General features: G+C 36.3%; 1 protein-coding gene across 5 annotated transcripts in view; it reads left to right on the forward strand.

The window, feature by feature from the left end:
• The window catches only part of GTF2A1 (general transcription factor IIA subunit 1), a 66,803-nt gene extending 48,445 nt beyond the window's left edge, over positions 1–18,358 (forward strand). For all 5 annotated transcript variants that reach the window (XM_055288546.2, XM_055288548.2, XM_055288547.2 and 2 more), the window contains exons 7-9: positions 1,341–1,661; positions 8,597–8,686; positions 14,192–18,358. In XM_055288546.2, coding sequence (XP_055144521.1) covers positions 1,341–1,661; positions 8,597–8,686; positions 14,192–14,299 — 519 coding nt within the window. In that variant the 3' untranslated portion in view covers positions 14,300–18,358. The remainder of the gene's footprint in view (positions 1–1,340; positions 1,662–8,596; positions 8,687–14,191) is intronic.
• The last annotated feature ends 2,578 nt before the right edge of the window (positions 18,359–20,936 follow it).

Genomic DNA, 20,936 nt, shown 5'->3' on the forward strand with positions numbered 1-20,936 from the left:
GATCTGACAGGAGGCAGAGTTCAGGTAGTAATGCTGGCTCATCCACCACTCACCTCCTGCTGTGCAGCCCGGTTTCTAACAGGGGTTGGGGACCACTGCCTTTAAGCACAAACAGAAACTCAAATATTACTTACTAATGATATAAGTAATATTTGATCATGGTTTGTCCCCCAAGTTGAATTTGGTACACTCTCTTGTGTTCCCATAACACTATGTCATATTTGTACTATATCTTCTGTGCTTTTGAGTTTTTAGTGCTTTGTCTGTTGTACCATTTTTTTGTCTTTTGTGTTGTTACACCATGTGTAAGCATTTTAAAGGAAATACTGTGTCTTATTTTTGCATTCCTTGGACCTAATGGCAAGTAACAAGCATCCAGTCCTCCTCCTTTATTATAATACATCTAATTAATATTTGTTAGTATATATTTTTTCAAGTTGTGGCTTACTTTAGAATCTTAGATGCAGAACCTGGAAAGGAACTTCAGAAATCTGATCTGGTGGTTTTTAGAAAAATAATTAGCTTTTATCTCACATTGAATCAGAATATTAGGGGTATGGCCAAGGTATCAGTACTTTTTAAGCTGCCAGGTGGTTCATATTTGCAGCCAGGGTTGAGAACCATTGAGCCTAGTTTGACAGTGAAATGACAGAGGCCAAGAGGAGTTAAATGACTTGCCTCTGCTGTATTTATGTCTGACTTCAGACAAAAGTAGACCCAGGTTGGCCAGGCGTGGTGGCTCACTCCTGTAATCCCAGCACTTTGGGAGGTGAGCAGATCGCGAGGTCACGAGTTCGAGACCAGCCTGACCAACATGGTAAAACCCTGTCTCTGCTAAAAATACAAAATTAGCCGGGCATGGTGGCACGCACCTGTAGTCCCAGCTACTCAGGAGGCTGAGGCAGGAGAATCGCTTGAACCCAGGAGGCAGGAGTTGCAGTGAGCTGAGATCACACCATTGCACTCCAGTCTGGGTGACAGAACGAGACTCCATCTAAAAAAAAAAGAAAAAGGTAGACCCAGGTTTTCAGATTCTCAGTCCAGTGTTCTTCATGTGAAGGCAGTGTGTAACTCTTAGCCTGGTATCTGGCATATACATAGTATGTGCTCAATGAATGAAGCAGTTATCTTTAGAAAATCCTTATTTTCCAGAAATTTGATAAAATAGAAATTTAGTGGGTCACTACGCTAGTTAAACATTGCTTTTGTACTTTGGTAGTTTTTAACTGTGTATGAAATATGGCCGTTCTGGTGATAATCTTAAGCATTTGTTCCTATTTCTGTGTACCATACCTGATCCTCTTAACTAGTTACTGTTATATGGTTTTCTTTTGCTTTAGGTACTGGCTCCTCTTCCTGGAGGGATTTCACCACAGACAGGTGTCATCATCCAGCCTCAGCAAATCTTATTTACAGGAAATAAGACTCAAGTTATACCTACGACAGTGGCAGCACCTACACCAGCCCAAGCACAGATAACTGCAACTGGCCAGCAGCAACCACAGGCCCAGCCTGCTCAAACACAAGCTCCATTGGTCTTACAAGTTGATGGAACTGGGGATACGTCGTCTGAAGAAGATGAAGATGAAGAAGAAGACTACGATGATGATGAGGAGGAAGACAAAGAGAAAGATGGAGCTGAAGATGGGCAGGTGGAAGAAGTAAGTTTCTAGTAAAATACTTAAAATGATAATCTACTTGATTATTTCCTTTTTTAGTTGGTACAAAACTGATAAATTATATCCTGTTTTTTCAGAGACTGTTAGGTGCTGTACAGCGTAAGATTTTAAAGATAAAGTTAGATTGTTTTAACTTTAGTAAGGTTTTTATGTTCTGGCTATATTTATCTTCATAAAATATAACTTTCATATAGCTGGTAATAAAAAATGTATAACACATTAAATTGTATTAATATATGTAGTAAAGAGTACAGGTAATTCTAACTCTGGCTTATGCATTTATAACGTGGCTTAAACATAAGACATTGGTAGATAAATAGATGTGGTTAATCTTTTGCTTCAGTAATTTAAAAAGCATGGCAACATTTGGGGAGAGAGCAAACTCAAGAACCAAATGTCACAAATGTATTAAATATTTAAAACCTTTTGGTCCATATTCTATACCACTTCCTTAAAAACCTATGTACCCTTAATGTCTGTGTTCTTGTAGAAGAATATAAATATGCCTTGGTTTTCCTCACTATTCCAGCTTAGTTACTAGGCTCCAAAAACTATTTGTCCCACCACAATTTTCATTGTTAATTGCCTTCGTTAGCCTAAAATGCAGTCTTTTTGTTTCTTAGTACAGAGTTCTTCTAAATTATCTAAGTAATTTTTTTCTGAAGAAAACATAGTTTATTATTAAATATTGAATAGACACAAATGAATAGAAATGTTTCAAGATAAAAATCATCCTGGTGCCCACCATCTAGTTAAAATAAAATTCCATTATTTAAAGTGGCTTACGTGCCTCTCCCTAATCCCATCATCTTTCCTAGGCCATCAAAGTACCTTTGCTTGTACATTTGTGTTGATTATTAATTGCTTTTATATTTTACCGTATATATGTATATTCCTAAATAGCATATTGTTTAGTTTTGCATGTTTATAACATAAATGAAGTAATTACGTATTCTTCTGCAAGTTGGTTTTTTCCCTCAGAATGATACTCCTGAGGTTTATCCACGTTGTTGCATATAGCTATAATTACTTTCATTGCTGTATATACCGTAATTTTATTTATCAATTTTTCTAATCCAGTGGACATCAGGATTGTTTCTCATTGTTAACTGTTACAAACAGTTATAAAATATTGTATTGTGTGTCTTCTGGGGATACAAATGCAAGAGGTTCTCTAAATTTTATACCTAAACATTGAACTTCTGGCTCCTAAGGCATGCGCGTCTGCAACTTTACAAAAAATGCCAAATCACTTCTGCCATTCAGTACTTAATTGTGCAGATGTCCATACCCCTTATCAATACTTGCTAGTGTCAGGCTTCCTAATTTTTGCTGGTCTGGTAGGTAGAAAATAGTATTTCATTTTGGTTTTAGCTTGCATTTCCTCACTTAGGAGTTTTGTAACTCTTTTTGTGTATTTATTTGATATTTGTGTTTTGTGTAGAAGTGCTTATTGAGGTCTCTTGCCCATTTTCCCCCGTTAAATTCTTTATAGTTTCAATGCTACTCTAAGTAACATGTTTTTATTACCTTTTCCAGTTGTTTATTGGTAGTATGGAAATATGTAGAGCTTTTAATATTCATCCTTGAACCAGCCACCTTCCTAATGTCTTTTGTTAGTCCTCATAATGTATCTGTAGATTCTTTCATATCTTCTGTGTAGACATTTACATCTTATATGAAGAATGGCAGTTTTTTGTGGCTCATTGGCTAAGCCTTCGGGAACAATATTGATTAGAAATGGTGATACCAGGCACCCTTCCCTTCTTCTTAAACTGAAAAGTAATCTTTTCCATGCTTCACTGTTAAGTTTAATGTTCGTTGTGGGTTTTCTTTTTTTTTTAATGGATATCTTCATCAGGTTAAGTAAATTCCCTTCTTTGCATTGCTTTGTTTTTTAAACTGTAAGCGAATGTTGCATTTAATTAAACACTTTTTCTGCAATGATTTGTACAATTTCTCACTGTAATGTTATTTATAATGGATTTCATTAATTGATTTTCTATTTGTAAACCAATCTTGTATTCCTGGGATAGCACAACTTGATCATTTTATATTTCTCTTTTTATAAATTACTGAATTCATTTTGTTGAGGACTTTTTTGTAGATATTTATGAGTGATAGATACTGTCTGTGATGTTCTGTTCTCATACTCTTCTTACAAGGTTTTCAGTTTATGGTAGCTTTATAAAATAAATTTGGGGACATGTTTCCTCTATTTTGAACTCTTTTTTTTTTTTTCAAAGATTGTATTTAATTCTTCTGTTGATATTTGTTAAAACATGCCACTACAGATACCTGGGTCTAGTAATCTCATGCCCTTCAAGTATTTTGTTTCTGTTTGAGACCGTTTTGATAAGTTATATTTTTCTAGGACTCTCTATATATTTATCTAAATTTTCAAGTTGATTAACATAAAGTTAATCATGATATTGTCTTTTTGATGCCAGAATCCTTTGTCATCTTCATTCCTAATATAATTATTGTGCCATCTCTTTTTTTCCTGTTCAGTCTTACCAGGGGTGTGTTGATTTTATTAATGTTTTCAAAGAGTAAACTTAGCTTTATTCTCTCTAGTGTATTTTTCCCATTCTGTTCTTTTCTGACTTAACTGTTTTTTTTGTAAAGAATATGATCTGTGTGATGTGTGAATCTTTTGAAATTGCTTGAGACTTGCTTGATTTGGTCAGTTTTTGTATATGCTTTGAAAATGTGTTTTCTGCACTTGTTTGGTATTTGTGTCTGTTAGATTTATATTGTCAGTAGGTTTGCTCAGATGCTCTTTATGTATCCTTGATATTTTTTGTGTGCATGATCCATTTTTTTTTTTTTCTGAGACGGAATCTCGCTCTGTCGCCCAGGCTGGAGTGCAGTGGTGCGATCTCGGCTCACTACAGGCTCTGCCCCCTGGGTTTATGACATTCTCCTGCCTCAGCCTCCAGAGTAGCTGGGACTAGAGGCACCCGTCACCTCGCCCGGCTAATTTTTTGTATTTTTAGTAGAGATGGGGTTTCGCTGTGTTAGCCAGGATGGTCTCGATCTCCTGACCTCGTGATCCGCCTGCCTCAGCCTCCCAAAGTGCTGGGATTACAGGCATGAGCCACCGCGCCTGGCCACGTGATCCATTTTTTACTACTGAGTGAGATACGTTCATGTTTCCTGCTATGGTAGTTGATATGTTTCTTCTTGTTTTTCTGCCATTTTTCCTTTTTATATTTTGAGCCTCAAAACAGGTGTATGTAAGTTTAACATTCATTGTTTTTTCTCAGTGAGTTGAACCATTTATGATCACAGAATGTCTTAAGTTATTGCTAGTAATTTTTTTTTAACCGTGAAGTCTGTGTGATACTGTTAGAGCTGTACCAGCTTTGTTGTGGTTAGAATTTGCCTGGTACAGCTTTTTTCATTCTTTCACTTTTCAGACATTTTGGATCTGTAAACTAGGTTTATCTTTTTGAAGTAGAATATTGATATTTATGCTATTTGTTGCAAAACTTTAACATCAACCAAAACTATTCAGTAGGGACAGAATAGTCTTCAACAAATTATGCTTGGACAATTAGATATCCACATGCAAAAGAGTTAAGTTGGACCCCTACGGCATACCACATACAAAAATTAAAGTGGTTTAGGGACCTACATCTAAGAGCTGAAATTATAAAACTCTTAGAAGAAAACATAGGGGTAAATCTCCATAGCTTTGGCAACAGTTTCTTTTTTTTTTTTTTTTTTTGAGACAGAGTCTCACTCTGTCGCCCAGGCTGGAGTGCAGTGGTGCGATCTCGGCTCACTGCAAGCTCCACCTCCCGGGTTCACGCCATTCTCCTGCCTCAGCCTCCCGAGTAATTGGGACTACAGGGTGCCTGCCACCATGCCTGGCTAATTTTTTCTATTTTTGTTTTAGTAGAGACGGGGTTTCACCATGTTAGCCAGGATGGTCTCGATCTCCTGACCTCATGATCCGCCCACCTTGGCCTCCCAAAGTACTGGGATTACAGGCGTGAGCCACTGTGCCCAGCTGCTTGCAACAGTTTTCTTAGACATGACACCCAGAGTACAAGCAATCAAAGAAAAAGTGGACTTTGTAGATTAAAAAGGTGGTTTTTGTTTTTGTTTTTGTTTGAGACAGAATCTCACTCTGTTGCCCAGACTGGAGTGCAGTGGCATGATCGTGGCTCACTGCAGCCTCAGCATCTTGACCTCCCGGGCTGGAGTGATCCTCCTGCCTCAGCCTCCTGAGTAGGTGGGAGAAAATATTTGCAAATCATGTATTTGATAAGGATCTACAATCCAGAATATATAAAGAACTCTTAAACAGCGTAACAACAAAAAGATAACGCAGTTTTAAAACTGGCAAAGGACTTGAATAGACATTTGTGCAAAGAAGATACACAAATAGCTAACAAGCATATGAAAAGATGCTCAGCATCATTAGTCATTAGAGAAATGCAAATGAAAACCACAGTGAGATACCCACTTCACACCTACTAGAATAGCTATACTCAAAAAAGAAAGAGAAAATAAATGCTGGTGAGGATTTGGAGAAATTGGAGCCCTTGTGCATTGTTGGTGGAAATGTAAAATGGTACAGCTGCTGTGGGAAACAGTTTGATAGTCCTCAAAAATTAAGTATAGAATTATCCATATGACCCAGCAGTTCCACTCTTAAGTATATACACAAGAGAACTGAAAACATGTTTTTCAACAAAAACTTGTATGTGACTGTTCATCGCAGCGCTATTTATGATATCCAAGTGGTATAAACCCAAATGTTCATCAGCTGATAAATGCACTGATAACAGTGGAATATTATTTAGCCATAAAAAGAATGAAGTATTCGTATATGCTACAACATGGATGAACCTTGAAAACATGCTATGTGAAAGACATCAGCCACACAACACCACATATTATATGATTCCATTTATATGAAATATCCAGAATAGGCAAATCCATACAGACAGCAGATTATAGATTGCCAGGGGACAGGGAGAATGGGGAGTGACAGCTTAATGGGTAAGAGTGATGAAATGTTCTGGAACTAGGTAGTGGTGAGTGTTATATACACTGTAAATGTTCATTGCACCCGAATTGTACATGTACAAATGCTAAAATAGTGAATTTTGTTACTGTGAATTTTACCTCAGAGATTTTTTTTTTTTTTTTTTTTGGAGACAGAGTCTCGCTCTGCCACCCAGGCTGGAGTGCAGTGGTGCGATCTTGGCTCACTTCAGGCTCTGCCTTCTGGGTTCCCGCCATTCTCCTGCCTCAGCCTCCTGAGTAGCTGGGACTATAGGCACTTGCCACCACACCTGGCTAAATTTTTTGTATTTTTAGTAGAGACGGGGTTTCACTGTGTTAGCCAGGATGGTCTCGATCTCCTGACCTCGTGATCTGCCTGCCTCAGCCTCCCAAAGTGCTGGAATTACAGGTGTGAGCCACCACGCCCGGCCTAGAAAATTTTTTTCATTTTACATTGATGATACCTATTTTAAATTAAAGAATATCTATACATACACACCTGTGTAAGTAGATATAGGCCTAGACATAATAATTTTTTTGTTGTTGTTCTTGTTGTTGATATAGAATCTCAGGTTGTTGTCCAGGCTGGAGTGCAATGGTGTGATCAAGGCTCATAGCTTAAACCACCTGGGTTCAAGTAATCCTCCCACCTCATCCTCCTGAGTAGGCGGGACTATAGGCATATGCCACCATACCTCGCTAATTTTTTTTTATTTTTTGTAGAGGTGGCATCTCACTGTATTTCCCTGGCTGGTCTCAAACTTCTGGCCTGAAGTGATTGTCCCGCCTAAGCCTCCCAAAGTGCTAGAATTAACAGGCATGAGCCACTGTGCCTGTCCATAATATCGTCTTGATTACTGTCCTCTCTACTTTTGTTGTGTCTTCTCTTTCTGCATTTATTAGAAATCTCAATTACATCTTTTATCTTCTGTCATAATTGAAGTGAAATTTAACATGGTTGGTTATTTTATGCTCTAGTTAGGTTTTATCTTGGCCCCTAACTCTCTTTAATGCTGAGACTTCCTACTTTCTGCCTTTAAGAAAAAAAAAAGTCTGAATCTTAATTCTGCTTCATACATCTACCATAACCATCATCATGCTAAACATGCTGATTTGTATTTAGAGTCCAAATTCTTCAATGTAAAGACAGCAAGGCAGACTGCTAGCCTATTGCATCGCTCTTCTTTTCTCCTCTAATTTCTCCACTGTTTTCCGTTTTATATGATTTGTAGTACATAGTGCCATTAGCTCTTTGAACCTTCATATTAGGTCCTTTTCTAGGCATCTTAAACAGTTATTGTGGAGAATTATCTTCTTGTACTGTTTTTAAAGAATAAAGAAAATAAAGATAGGCCGGGTGTGGTGGCTCACGCCTGTAATCTCAGCACTTTGGGAGGCCGAGGTGGGTGGATCACGAGGTCAAGAGATCAAGACCATCTTGGCCAACATCGTGAAACACCGTCTGTACCAAAAACACAAAAATTAGCTGGGTGTGGTGGCGCATGCCAGTAGTCCCAGCTACTGGGGAGGCTGAGGCAGGAGAATTGCTTGAACCCGGGAGGCAGAGGTTGCAGTGAGCCAAGATTGCGCCACTGCACTCCAGCCTGGCTGCAGAGCAAGACTCTGTCTCAAAAAAAGAAAAAAGAAAATAAAGATAAACATCTTTTCAGACTTACAAATTACATAGCTTAACTAATTTAATTATATTTAATTTCTTACATTTCAGTAATATTGGCAAACTATTAACAGCTGATTTGACAATATTAAATTCATGGCGTACATATATGCATTTGACATTTGGTTCTCAAAGAACATCAAGGTCATTATATTTTTTTTCAGTGAATATTAAGGCCACCTTATAGTAATACATAAATAAACTCTCCTTTTATTTGTAGGAGCCTCTCAATAGTGAAGATGATGTGAGTGATGAGGAAGGACAGGAACTCTTTGACACAGAAAATGTTGTTGTATGCCAATATGATAAGGTAAGGATGTCATCTTCAGATTACTGACGTTATTTGTGTTGTAATTTCTTCCCTACATCATTCTTTCTGCCTTATTGAAACATTTGGGCAGCTGATTCATGCCTCTTAAATTCATTATGAATAGTATGAAAACGCTGTTAGAGTTTTGTGGATTATTTTAATAGAATGAAAGATTAATTTCTTAGCTTTATGTTTGAAAAATAAGTTAGGAATGAAATGAAAAGAGCTACGATCTTCTTTTTCTATTTAGACAGTCTTTCAACTTGTAAGCAGAGTAAACAGCCACTTTGAGGTTGTCCTTTATGGTAATAGCTAACTCAATGAGATAATTCTGTTTTCTATTTAGCCTCAACTATCTCAAAACTAGAAGGGTTCAGTTGAATCTCTATAACTGTTTTTATTATTAAGGAGAAGACTAAGGCAATGAACAGTGCTAAAAACAAACAGATAAGTTTTTACTGAAAATTATTTAAAATATTTATTTAACTTTGCCGTAGTTTGCTAACATTAAGGAATATTTAAACCAGATACCCTGAAAACTAGCCATTGATTCCTTGTTTTCTTAATTCCTAAACAGGGTGCTTCTTTCCAAGTATTTTTGTTACTTTTATTTGTATTATTTCTGAGATTTTTGTTTTCAAGACATTTAAATTGGAATACAGTTTTTTTATTGCAATCATTAAATTTATAATGCATGCAAATATTACGTTGCATTTGTAAGTTTAGTAGAGATCTGTACCAAATGCTGAAAATTCTAACAAAAGCTTATTTATTCAACATTTATAGAGTGCGGAAATGTACCAGACATTATTCTAGGCCCTGGCGATGTAGTTATGAACATGTAAAATTTGTGCCTTGCATAAAGTTTCCTTTATAGATGAAGAAAATCTTAATTCTGTTGCTTTTATGGAAATGAATGTGATAAGTAGCCGTGCTTACTTCAAACAGACCTATAGGGAGAATGCCAATACTATGGATCTTATTTACTAATAAAGAGGTGGAGTTAGGCTAGTTTTTTTTTACCAGTGAAGTTATAGAGTAAAGACAGTAAGGTCATTGAGAGTTTCGCAGCATTCATTTTTGTGCATAACGACTTCTGAGAGACTGTTCTTAAAACCATATACCATGTGCAGTATAATAAATGTGATTTCCTGTTAGATACACATAGAGCAAGACTGTGAGGTTAAAACAAAAGATACCATTAAATCTTTATTGTTAGAAAGTCTCAGAGGATTTCCTTGTAACCAGATTATCCAGAACACAATTTCATGATGAGATGTCAGATTTATCAGGCAAGAGAGGACCTTTGTTTTAGCCTGACTGAAGAATATACTTCTAAGTGTCTTCCTACTTTAAGACAATGGATGTATTCTCCTTTGGCACAAACTGTACTCATAATATTTTAAATGTTAAAATTGGTTTGTTTTGCTCCCAGAGACATTACTGTTTTAAATTAATAAGTGGAAAGTAGCTCTAAATAGTGTGCTGAATGATAAATAATTTTAAAATTTGCAGAGGTCTAATTTTGAGAATCAAATGAATTGCTCTGAAGATTGGAGGGGAGTGATGGCTTGATGTCTTTAGCCAATAGTAAAGAACAGCAGTGTTCTGTGACTGCATAAAATGAGGTTGGATATTGTTTGAGCCAACTTGAATTTCAGGAATGTAGTTTTGAAGCCTAAACTTTAGAATGTCAACAATGAGTCAATTTTAGAAGAGATCATAGAAGGACTAACAAAGCTTGTATTGCCAATCAAATCAGAATCTTAGTTAAATGCTAATAATATGGCAGAGTTCTTGCTTACCTGTGGGTGGATAAGGGCTGATACAGCATTTGGCGAAAATAGCATCAGATGTAGGTAAACTTGCTTTAACACATTTTTAATTAGGAAATTTAAGAGGGCTTTCTCCTGGCTTTAAGAACGTTCCTTCATGAAGGGCTTAGGGCTGGTAAATCGATTGCTTTTTCAGTTGTGACTTTGTACTTCTATTAATATAAAAATATTTACCATTTATTACCCAACATGACTTCAGTGTTGACTGTGTGGGTTATTTGGCCCATGAAACTTTCCTACATTTATTTTTTGCAAATTGTCCTGTCCTATGACAGAATGCAGTTAGTTTCTTTACTTGTCTGTAGAATCTCTATTTCCTGGCTACTCATCACTTTCTTGTTTTTGTCTAGCTAAGCCCACTGTCTTTCTGGTTGCAGTCACTTGGTTCATGCTGGAAATACATTTGTATACACGTTTGTAGAATAAATAATACTTTATAGGAAATCAAAGAAAAGGGGAGACAGAGCTCTTTTCATGCAACAAATACTGTTTATGATGTCCCTTGGCACTATTCTTGGAGCTTGAGATACCCTAATGATTAAAACAGAACAGTCCCTGCCATTGGGAAGCTTACTCCAATTAGGGGAGATAGATGCTAAAACATAATAAATTAGGATTTATTTATTTATTTAAAACATAATAAAATATTTATATGTTAGAAGCTGATAATCGGTATGGAAAAATAAAGAGCAGGGAAAGAGGACAGGTTTGGTTTCAGTTTTAAAATAGGATAGTCATAGTAGGTCTTTGGAGAAAATGACATTTTAGCAAAGACTTGGAAAGAGTTAGCCCTGTCATCTGGTGGCAGAGTCTGTTGGATGTGAGGAACAGCAGGGAGGCCTGTGTGGCTAGACTGGAGGGAAGGGGAGAGTACAGTAGTAGGTAGAGAGGTAAGGGAAGGCAGATGGTAAGGATTTTGTAAGGACATGGCTCTTACTCTTAAGTGAATCAAAAAGTTACTGGAAGGTTTCAGTGAGACAAATGGTATGAACGGATGTAAATTTTGAAAGGATTACTTTGCTTTCTTTGTAGAGAGCATAATATGAGGAGGAAGCAGTGGTTGCTGAAACAAGGAGACTATTTAGGGGGATATTATAATAATTCAAATGGGAGATAATCATGACTCAGCCTATGGTGATGGTATTAAAGTTGGTGAGAAGTAGTTGGATCTTGGATTTGTTTTGAAGGAAGAGTGTTAACAGAATTTCCTGACTCTGAGATTTGTGGTAGAAAAGAAAAAGGAATCAAGAATGACTCTCAAGATTTTTTTGATGAGGATTCTGAAAGAAGGATGGTGATACCATCAGTTCAGATGAGGAAAAGCTGCATGTGGAGCTGGTTGGACATGCCAAGTCTAGTATGTCTGTTAGACATTCAAGTCATCAATCTTAAGATGCTACTTCAGCATTTACGTAGTGTATTTAGACCAGAGGTATAATTAGTTCTTTTTTTTTTTTTTTAGACAGACTTACGCTCTGTCACCCAGGCTGGAGTGCAGTGGCGCGGTCTTGGCTCACTGCAACCTCTGCCTCCCAGGTTCACGCCATTCTCCTGCCTCAGCCTCCCAAGTAGCTGGGACTACAGGCGCCCGCCACCACACCCCACTGTTTTTTTTGTATTTTTAGTAGAGACGGGGTTTCACCGTGGTCTGGATGTCCTGACCTCGTGATCCACCCGCCTCAGCCTCCCAAAGTGTTGGGATTACAAGCGTGCGCCACTGTGCCCGGCCAATTAGTTCTTAATCCAACAGTCTCTACCCTACCTGCTGTTTTACATTTATTGTGCTTGTTTTGCTTTAATAAGTAAGAAAAGTTTGAATCCAGAAGAAGAACATGAGAGTAGTTTCTAAATAAGATGAAGCTTGTTTGATTGAGTGATTTTTTTTTTTTTTAAGTCTCAAAAAGCAGAGCTAGGATCAATAAATGGAAGTTGGAGAAGCAGATTTCACTAAGGGTAAACTCTGAAAGATTTTACAAGACAGCTGTTCCAAAAAGGAATAACTTAATTTGAAATTCTTTGCTTACTGTTTCTAATCATATTTAAGAAGACACTGCACAACCGTTTGCCAGGAATATGTCATAAAGAATGTTTGCACTGGGAGGTTAGGCCATGGGATTTTAGGAATGAAATCTCAGAAAATATCCGTACCTGGCCGGGTGCAGTGGCTCACGCCCGTAATCCCAGCACTTTGGGAGGCCAAGGTGGGCGGATCACCTGAGGTCAGGAGTTGAAGACCAGCCTGGCCAACCTGGTGAAACCCATCTCTACAAAAATACAAAAATTAGCCGGGCGTGATGGTGAGTGCCTGTAATCCCAGCTACTCAGGAGGCTGAGACAGGAGAATCACTTGAACCTGGGAGGGGGAGGTTGCAGTGAGCCGAGATGGCGCCATTGCACTCTAGCCTGGGTAACAGAGTGAGACTCTTGTCTCAAAGAAAAAAAAGAAAAAGAAAATATCTGTACCTGTTGAGCATTTCTGCATTATTATATGAAACAGACTGATTTAGTAAAAGCGTACTGGGCCAAGACTTGAAAATCATGATTGTCACTTAGTAGCAGTATACCTTTGGTCAAACCATTGAACCCTATCCAAGCTGTCATTTCTTCTAGAAATGAAAACCTGAACTAGTTGATTTTTTTTTTTTTTTTTTTTTTTTTTTTAGGTACCTTTAGATCATAGAATAGGGAGAACCATGGGGCTTTCTTTGCAGAAGATATGGAACTTGAACATTAAATAATTAGTGTGACTTACTGGGAAAAGGAAGAAAGGTCACTTCAGTTCATTAAGTTTTACAACTCCTCTCCCCCACCAAATCCATGGAATTACAAACAACTAAGGACTATAAGTGAAGGCAAAGATGGGAGTGCCCAGAGCCTGTCCTTCAGCTCTTTTTGTTTAACTGTGGATGTACATAGTTTTTGAAATCTGCTGTAAGTGACTGGATGATTAGCATCCTTTAGATGTATTTTTAAAATACTGCTATGTATAAGATTCCATGTTGGGTCTTGAGAGCTCTATAAGGAGTTTTATTTTGGTAGAAGAAATGAGTCCATAATTATATTACTTACAAATAATGTAAGAAATATCAATGAAAATACCATTGGGAATTTAACAGTGGAAAAGAATAGTTTTAGCCGGTAAGATTTGGGAAAGCTTTGTGGAGGATAGTCTTTTTGAGGTAGACCTTGAAAATATAGATGCAAACCTGGTAGAGAGATAAGACATTTTGTAAAGAAATATTTTTTAACTAATGAACACAAGTACTAAAAGCTATAAAATAGTACTAATTACAGATAAATTTGTTTTTAGACCCACCTAGTGAGTGAGTTTTGTGTGTGTGTGATTTTTTTTGTTCTTTTTGGTGAAATTAAACTTTATTAAGAAACCAATTTTTAGGCCAGGTGCTGTGACTCATGCTTGTAATCTCAACACTTTGGGAGGCTGAGACAGAAGGATCACATGAGGCCAGGAGCTCGAGCCTGGCCTGCACAACATAGGGAGACCCTGCTTCTACAAAAACAAACCAATTTGCAAATACAATACTGTAAATACTGTTTTGTGGGGTGTGTGTGTGTGTGTGTGTGTGTGTGTGTATGTATGGGTTTTTTGTTACTTGTTTTCTCTGTTTTCTGATTGTATCTCAATTTTTAAAATTTTGTTTTTGTTTAGATACACAGAAGTAAAAACAAATGGAAATTTCATCTCAAGGATGGCATTATGAATCTTAATGGAAGAGATTATATATTTTCCAAAGCCATTGGAGATGCAGAATGGTGAAGAGTTGCTTTTTTTCTTTTATAAATAAACTTAAAAAAAATGTAAAGTGGACAGTTTGAAACTTGGGGCATATGCCAACCAAAACTTCATTTCTGCATGTCAGAAAAGTGCAGTAGAAGCAAAGCTACTGGAACAAAGATAGACCTTGACAACATAGACACTACTTACTGGCAAGCCATGGAACTGTAGCACCTGGGGTTGTTGGGTGGGAGGGTTGGGGTTTTGTGTAGGAAAACCATAATTGTTGATTTTAAATACAGGTACCTGCCACCGGTAATTAGCATGTAAAGCTTTGTCTATATTCCTTCCTCCAACTTGGGTTCAATCAGAAGATACTTGTTGGAATGAACTGAAGAAACTTCCCTTCTGATAGATTGAACTGAAACTGCTTATTGTATGTGGTTATATTTGGTAAAAGTTGCGTGTGAGCTTTTTACAAAAGGGTAAGAATTGTGTTGAATTTTAATTCACTTGTATAAGAAAACAGTTTAAAACTCTCATAATAGGTCTTAAATATTTTTACTTGCTATTCTCCCTCAGTGATATATACCTCTTCCTTTCCAGCTTTATGAAACATCTATTTAAGATTTAAAGTTATCAGTGTTCATAGTTTGGAGATAAAATTTGACCCAGGAATGGATATTTATTTTAATTAGGTTTTCATACTTACTAAATGTAATTAAAGACTTGGGTCTTGTCTGAGTTCAGTGAAATTGAAATCACAACTTTAATTCCTTACAGAAAAACTTAATTTGTTTCTTTTAGTGCCACACCTTAAAAAGAAGCCTAAAACTAGCTCCTCAGGAATATAGTTTTATTTTGCAAGCATACCATCTAGCTGAAATTGTACACACGTGAATATATGTAGACTTTTCCTGTTGGGCTGAAGTGTGTGCTTATAAATGTGTTTAGTTTTTAAGCTAAACATTCAGTTAACAGTCTGTGCATTGATTAGCATAGGACAGGTGGTGAGGACCTGGATTTTTATTAAACAATTTAGTAATTATAAAAGTTTCTTGTGTTTACTAGTAAAGAATTTTAAAAATCTATTATTCTAATTCAACAAGTTTTTAAAATCAACTTTGTAATTTGAGGGGAAAATTTGGGGGGAAGAGGTGGGTGGGCCACTAAGTTACCTCTCTTTTGTTTGGTGGCCCTTCCAGGCCATTGAAAATAAAGACGTTGGCTCCAGTTTGCACATCGGGAAGAAAGCATAGAAATTTGACTTGTATATTAAAAATAATAGAAATGTAATATGTATATTAAGAATGCATAGGTCTGTATTCTGTAAGGGGCTCTGAAGAACAATATGGCACTGCTGTGTTCAGTGTGAATTCGCTGCCTGGGAGAACTGCAGGAATGCTTGTCTTCACCATTGTGTTCTTACAACGAATTCAACTTTCCATGATTTATCTTGACAAAATTTACATGTGTTTAGGTTACTTGTATATTGATATATTTTTTTAATCTTCAGTTTTTGTCTTCCTTTTGCCTTTGTGTTTTCAGAAGTAACACATAAACTTTTTAAAGTACATTACAAAGAAGAAAACTGTGAGCTATTATATAGTGTTTCTTTTTTAACACAAATCTTTTAACTTTAAAAAAAGGCAAAAATTTTTTTTTCTACTTCCCACCCAACTTACCACCTTGATCTCTTTAACTTATGTTCTCAACTTTGGTGTAAATGGTGGTGTCTAGCATGCTAGTAGTTAGATTTTATTTAGATGCCATAACTGGTAATACAGCTTTTATTTTGACTATATTAATTTAGTTTTTTGAGGGGAAGTTTGTTTATTCTGCGACTCTCAAAGTACACAGAGGTTTTAAAATATATATTATTAATAATAAGACTGAGAGAAGAGGAAATAGGAGGGAGTAACATCACAGAAGTCCTGTTGTTCAACTGTTCTTCAGTATAGTTGCTAGTAGGTTTGTATTTACTCAGTAAAGAAGTCAGTGACCTGAACTACCTATAGAAATTCAGCAGTGCTGCAGTGTTGCTTAAGTGAAACCCTTTGGCTATCTAGTAGTTTTTATGCTACTGAAACTTGGATTACTGTATGATATTCAGCTTGTCTTGGGCCCTCTATGTAGACATTCATATTCATAGTAGCGTTGTATACTGGCCTGTTTTTATAACTTTATTTTTCAAATATTAACTACCACTGCTTTCAGAGTGGTTATTTTGTTATTTTTGAAGCAGGAAATAACCATTTGTATTTGCACCTGTGTATTGCATATTAATTATGGTATACTTGGCAAATGCTTTTCTTTTACCTGTGAAAATTCTGAAAGCTGGTCCAAGCTACATTGCATACCAAATTGTGCTCTTATATATTATTTGCATCGTGTCCTTTCTAATCAAATAGCATGTTTTAGTTTTATTATAGTAGCTTTTGCTGTAAGAATGTCACTTGCTTATCTTTTATTGTACTTGAATTCTTAATCATGCTTTTAACATTATATTTAACAAATCATTTCATATTAGGTTCCATTAAAATGTCATTCCTTTGAAAAGGCAAGGGATTTCCACTTTCAGAATTTGAAAATGAAAGTAGCATGTTTATCTAAAGGCAGAAAATAGTTCAGACTTGGTATTATGAAAATAAGTAATGGTTTCTGGAGAGGATTTGTTTAGATTTGCACAGATGGTGATGGCACCTTTTACTTAAATTAACATTAATCAACAGTGCTAAGGAAAATTTACACAAAATTACAAGATAAAACATGGAAATGTGTGCCTTTCAGTATACAAACTCCTGCTTGGTGGTCATTTGGGTAATCAGACCATTTGAATGCCTGAGAGCATGTTTAATTTCTGTGGAGTGCCACATATGGCTAAAACAACTCTTTAATGTGCAATTAATTTCTAGAGTAAAATGTCTGTTATGTGAGGGGGATCTTTATATTGGGCTTTTCTATTTTTTAAATGTTCACATTTTCTGTTAATTAAAATGCCATCATAATGTCACATTTACACTGTTGCCTCTTTTAAAAGCAAAGCCACTTTCTTGTTCTAAGATTACATCAAGACTTGAGCAGTGTGTAGTAATTAAAATGTGTGCTTAATGAGCATAATAGATTTCTGGTTTTAGGAAATAACATATAACTTTTATATGAATATTTTCTTTTGCTGTAGTGATTTTTTTTTTTCTTGGCTTTTATGGAGGAATGAAAAAGAGTTGTCTCCCTCTAAGAGTAATTTTTGATTCTCATAGCAATAATGTCACCATTCTTATCAGAGGGTAAATACCCCTTGTATAGGAAAACAGACGTAATTTCCTCTTGGGAGTTCTCCTTATGACCTAGCATTTTCTTCCACTTGAGAAAATTCCTGTTTTTCCGATTATTTCATCTTGAAGTTTTTTTTGAGCTTTTGTGCAATGTAATAGTTTATTGATCCATCTTTGTACATTTTCATTTTATGTCATGTCTTTCTCCCACCTACCTGTCAGAATCAGCTATAGCAGATTTTGAATTCTTTAGTTTAAAAATAGTTGCTTTGTTTCCTCATGAGTTTGTTAAATAGCTTTGCATTTTAGTCCTCTGTTATGCTATGAAAATTATATGAAGTTTATATTCTTCCCTTTTTAAGCCTGCCTTACTCTGTCTTTTGTCAGTCTATGGTTTAATGAAGAACACACCAAACTAACATTTTTGTTTATTTTGAGGAACAAAAAAACTTTTTCTCTTCTCTTTTAAGGGAAGTTACTACACATTGAGTTAGTAACTACTCTTTCAGTCAAGGTTCCTTAATCAGTCCAGTCTGCATCAGGACTATGACTTGGGGGGCGGGGCTAATCCTTTTTGCTGTTCTGAGCTACTATTGTCAACTGCTGTTGTACATACTGTTATGTGTAATGGCGTAAATATATTTATTATGTTTGTAAAATTCATTGCAGATCAAGGTTGCTCTTCTGTGATATATGGGATATTATGTTTTAAAGACCATCTTGGAATACAATTAGAGAACTTAGTATTTTGATGTACTAAGACCTATTTTAAGTTTAATATTCTACCTTTGCAAAAACTTTAATTAAAGATGTTATTTAAAAAAAATGTTGCTTGCTTTGCTTACTAGTATATGGCATTGTTATAGATAATTGAATAAAATACAATTTAGAAAGGAAAATGCTTTACATTGTTAATGAGAATTCCATTTAACAACAATAAAAAGATGCTAAATTCTGTACCTTAAAGATAAGTAGATTGAGATGTCAATTTGAGTTAGTAAACTGTGTTACAAATTATTAATAGTAGCTTTTAAAAAGTTGTATTTTCCAGGCACACAGGAATTTAGGTTGGGCGAATTCACACTAACAAATTATAACTAAAAATTGGTATAATTAACATTGTTTTTCAAAATAAAGATTACTCCTTGTGAAATATTAATAATTAACATACTGTATTAAATAAGTATTTCTACTCCAAAGTATAGATTACTTAGGATAAAAACATGGTTATTTCTCTGTTTAGCCAAACCACTTCCTCTTAGTTCAGAGGTTATAAATAATTGCATATTAGGAGAATTGGATTACTGAGGTTTGTATTGCGTATTGAATATATTTTGTGTTATTTTAGAAGATACTAAATAGCAGGTATTTTAATTTTATAGTTAATTCAGCTGAATCATTAAGAAGCTCGCCTTTTTGTATTTTTTTATCCTGTTAACAGACTATCTAGAAAACATGGAAATTTTAACTATTAACATAATCATAATAAAGACATCTTATTTATTGCCAGCAAATCTTGTATTTTGCAGTTTAATTCAAGCTCCTACTTTGATTAAGCTTAAGCTTTTGGCTTTTCTTTCTCCATCTGTAAAATGACAAGATTTTGAGGATGAAATGAGGTGTGATGCATGTAAAGCTCTTAGGCTGGTGCCTATTACATGGTCAGCACTAAGATGTCACAATTATTTGCTTAGTTTCATAATTTGCATAATTTAAAATTATTCGTGAACCAGAAAAAATTAACGGTCAAAAGTAGCAAGAACAAATTGAGAGCCAGTGAAAGAGTTCATTATAACCAAACAATCCTGGGAGGGTAAGTTGGTGAAACAATGCATCTGGCTACAGCAGAAAGTATCAGAGGGAAGAAAACTGAGTGCTGGGTATGGGAGAGGGATAATCAAACAGTGGGAGGGCTTTTAAGCTCCCTCTCTTCCCCCCGCCAAAAAAATCCTCAATTATATGTCTAAATAAGTTGAATTTTTCTCAAAGCTAAAACTATGATAGAACTATCATTTTAAAAATGGACTTTTCCAAATATGAATGGAGTCTGTCCAGTTCATTTAAGGAGCAAAACAGAGTTGTCAAACATTGAAGATACGGATACATCACTCTGATTCTCACAATGTCTCCTCCACTTTGAAAAAGAGTACATTGACTTCTCTGTGTTGACAGAACCTCCATGCTAATGATGCATAGGTTAGGGTGACATTGCTGAGTGGGGCAAATAGGGCCAGGAAAACTAAAGTTCACCCAGGTTAGTTGCAAGAGATGAAGAGAGTAAAGTTTTTTTTTTTTTTTTGAGACAAGAGTCTCGCTCTGTCGCCCAGGCTGGAGTGCAGTGGCGCCATCTCAGCTCATTGCAAGCTCCGCCTCCCGGGTTCACACTATTCTCTGGCCTCAGCCTCCCAAGTTAACTGGGACTACAGATGCCCGCCACCACGCCTTCCTAATTTTGTTTTTGTATTTTTAGTAGAGATGGGGTTTCATCGTGTTAACCAGGATGGTCTCGATCTCCTGACCTCGTGATCCGCCCGCGTTAAGAAGTCACCTGTCACTGGATCCAGAAACAGGGACCAAAATCTGAGAGGTGATCAGACTGAGGCTTACACTCAGGACTTTTGAGTCTTAAGAGCATGAAACAAAGTTGCAGGATCAGTCAGAGGTCCTATATATGTTCAGGTCTGGTGGTGTGATAGTGACTGGGGCAAGAGTGCTATTGGCAACCTCTTAAGCAGACTTTTGCTGCAAACTACTGTACCCTTCCAATCCCTTTTCTGCTTAAAATAAGTCTGTTTCTGTTGTTTGCAACCAAGAAAGAAAAGCATTATTCATGCAAAGTATGTCTTAAGAATCACCTTTCCCTTGTAGGAGTCTTTTGCCTTCACAATTAGCCCCTTCTTCCCATTAGACATTCAATATCCTATTCAGAAATCTTCAGTGAATTACCAAAATAGCAATACTTGTAATATCAGCATCACAATTGTGGTCGGCTGATTATCTTTGAACATAAAGGAGTTTGTCGCATTTAAGCCCATTATATTTTGTGTAATTCATGTATTCCGCAAATACTTGAATACCTCCTATGTGTACCGTGACAACCAGACCCATATTCAAACTCCCTACAGTCTTGATGAAGTGACTGATTGGTAGAATTGGCAGAGTCCCTTCAAGATTCTTCATCCCTTGCATAGCCTCTCTCTGGGGGCCAATTGGGGCCTCAGTGGATGAGGCCACTGGAGGTCCATTTGTAGGAGTTGAAAGAGCACAGATTCCAAAGTCCTTGACATCTTCATGAACTTGTTCTAGCACAAGTCTGCTTTGATCGACTTTCCAAGACTTCCTCTCCTTGGTGTGTGAAATTTATAAAGACCCTGTGCTCTATCTTGAGATGGCACTCAGTTTTT

Source organism: Symphalangus syndactylus, chromosome 8 (genome assembly GCF_028878055.3).
Source record: "Symphalangus syndactylus isolate Jambi chromosome 8, NHGRI_mSymSyn1-v2.1_pri, whole genome shotgun sequence".
NCBI lineage: Eukaryota > Metazoa > Chordata > Mammalia > Primates > Hylobatidae > Symphalangus > Symphalangus syndactylus.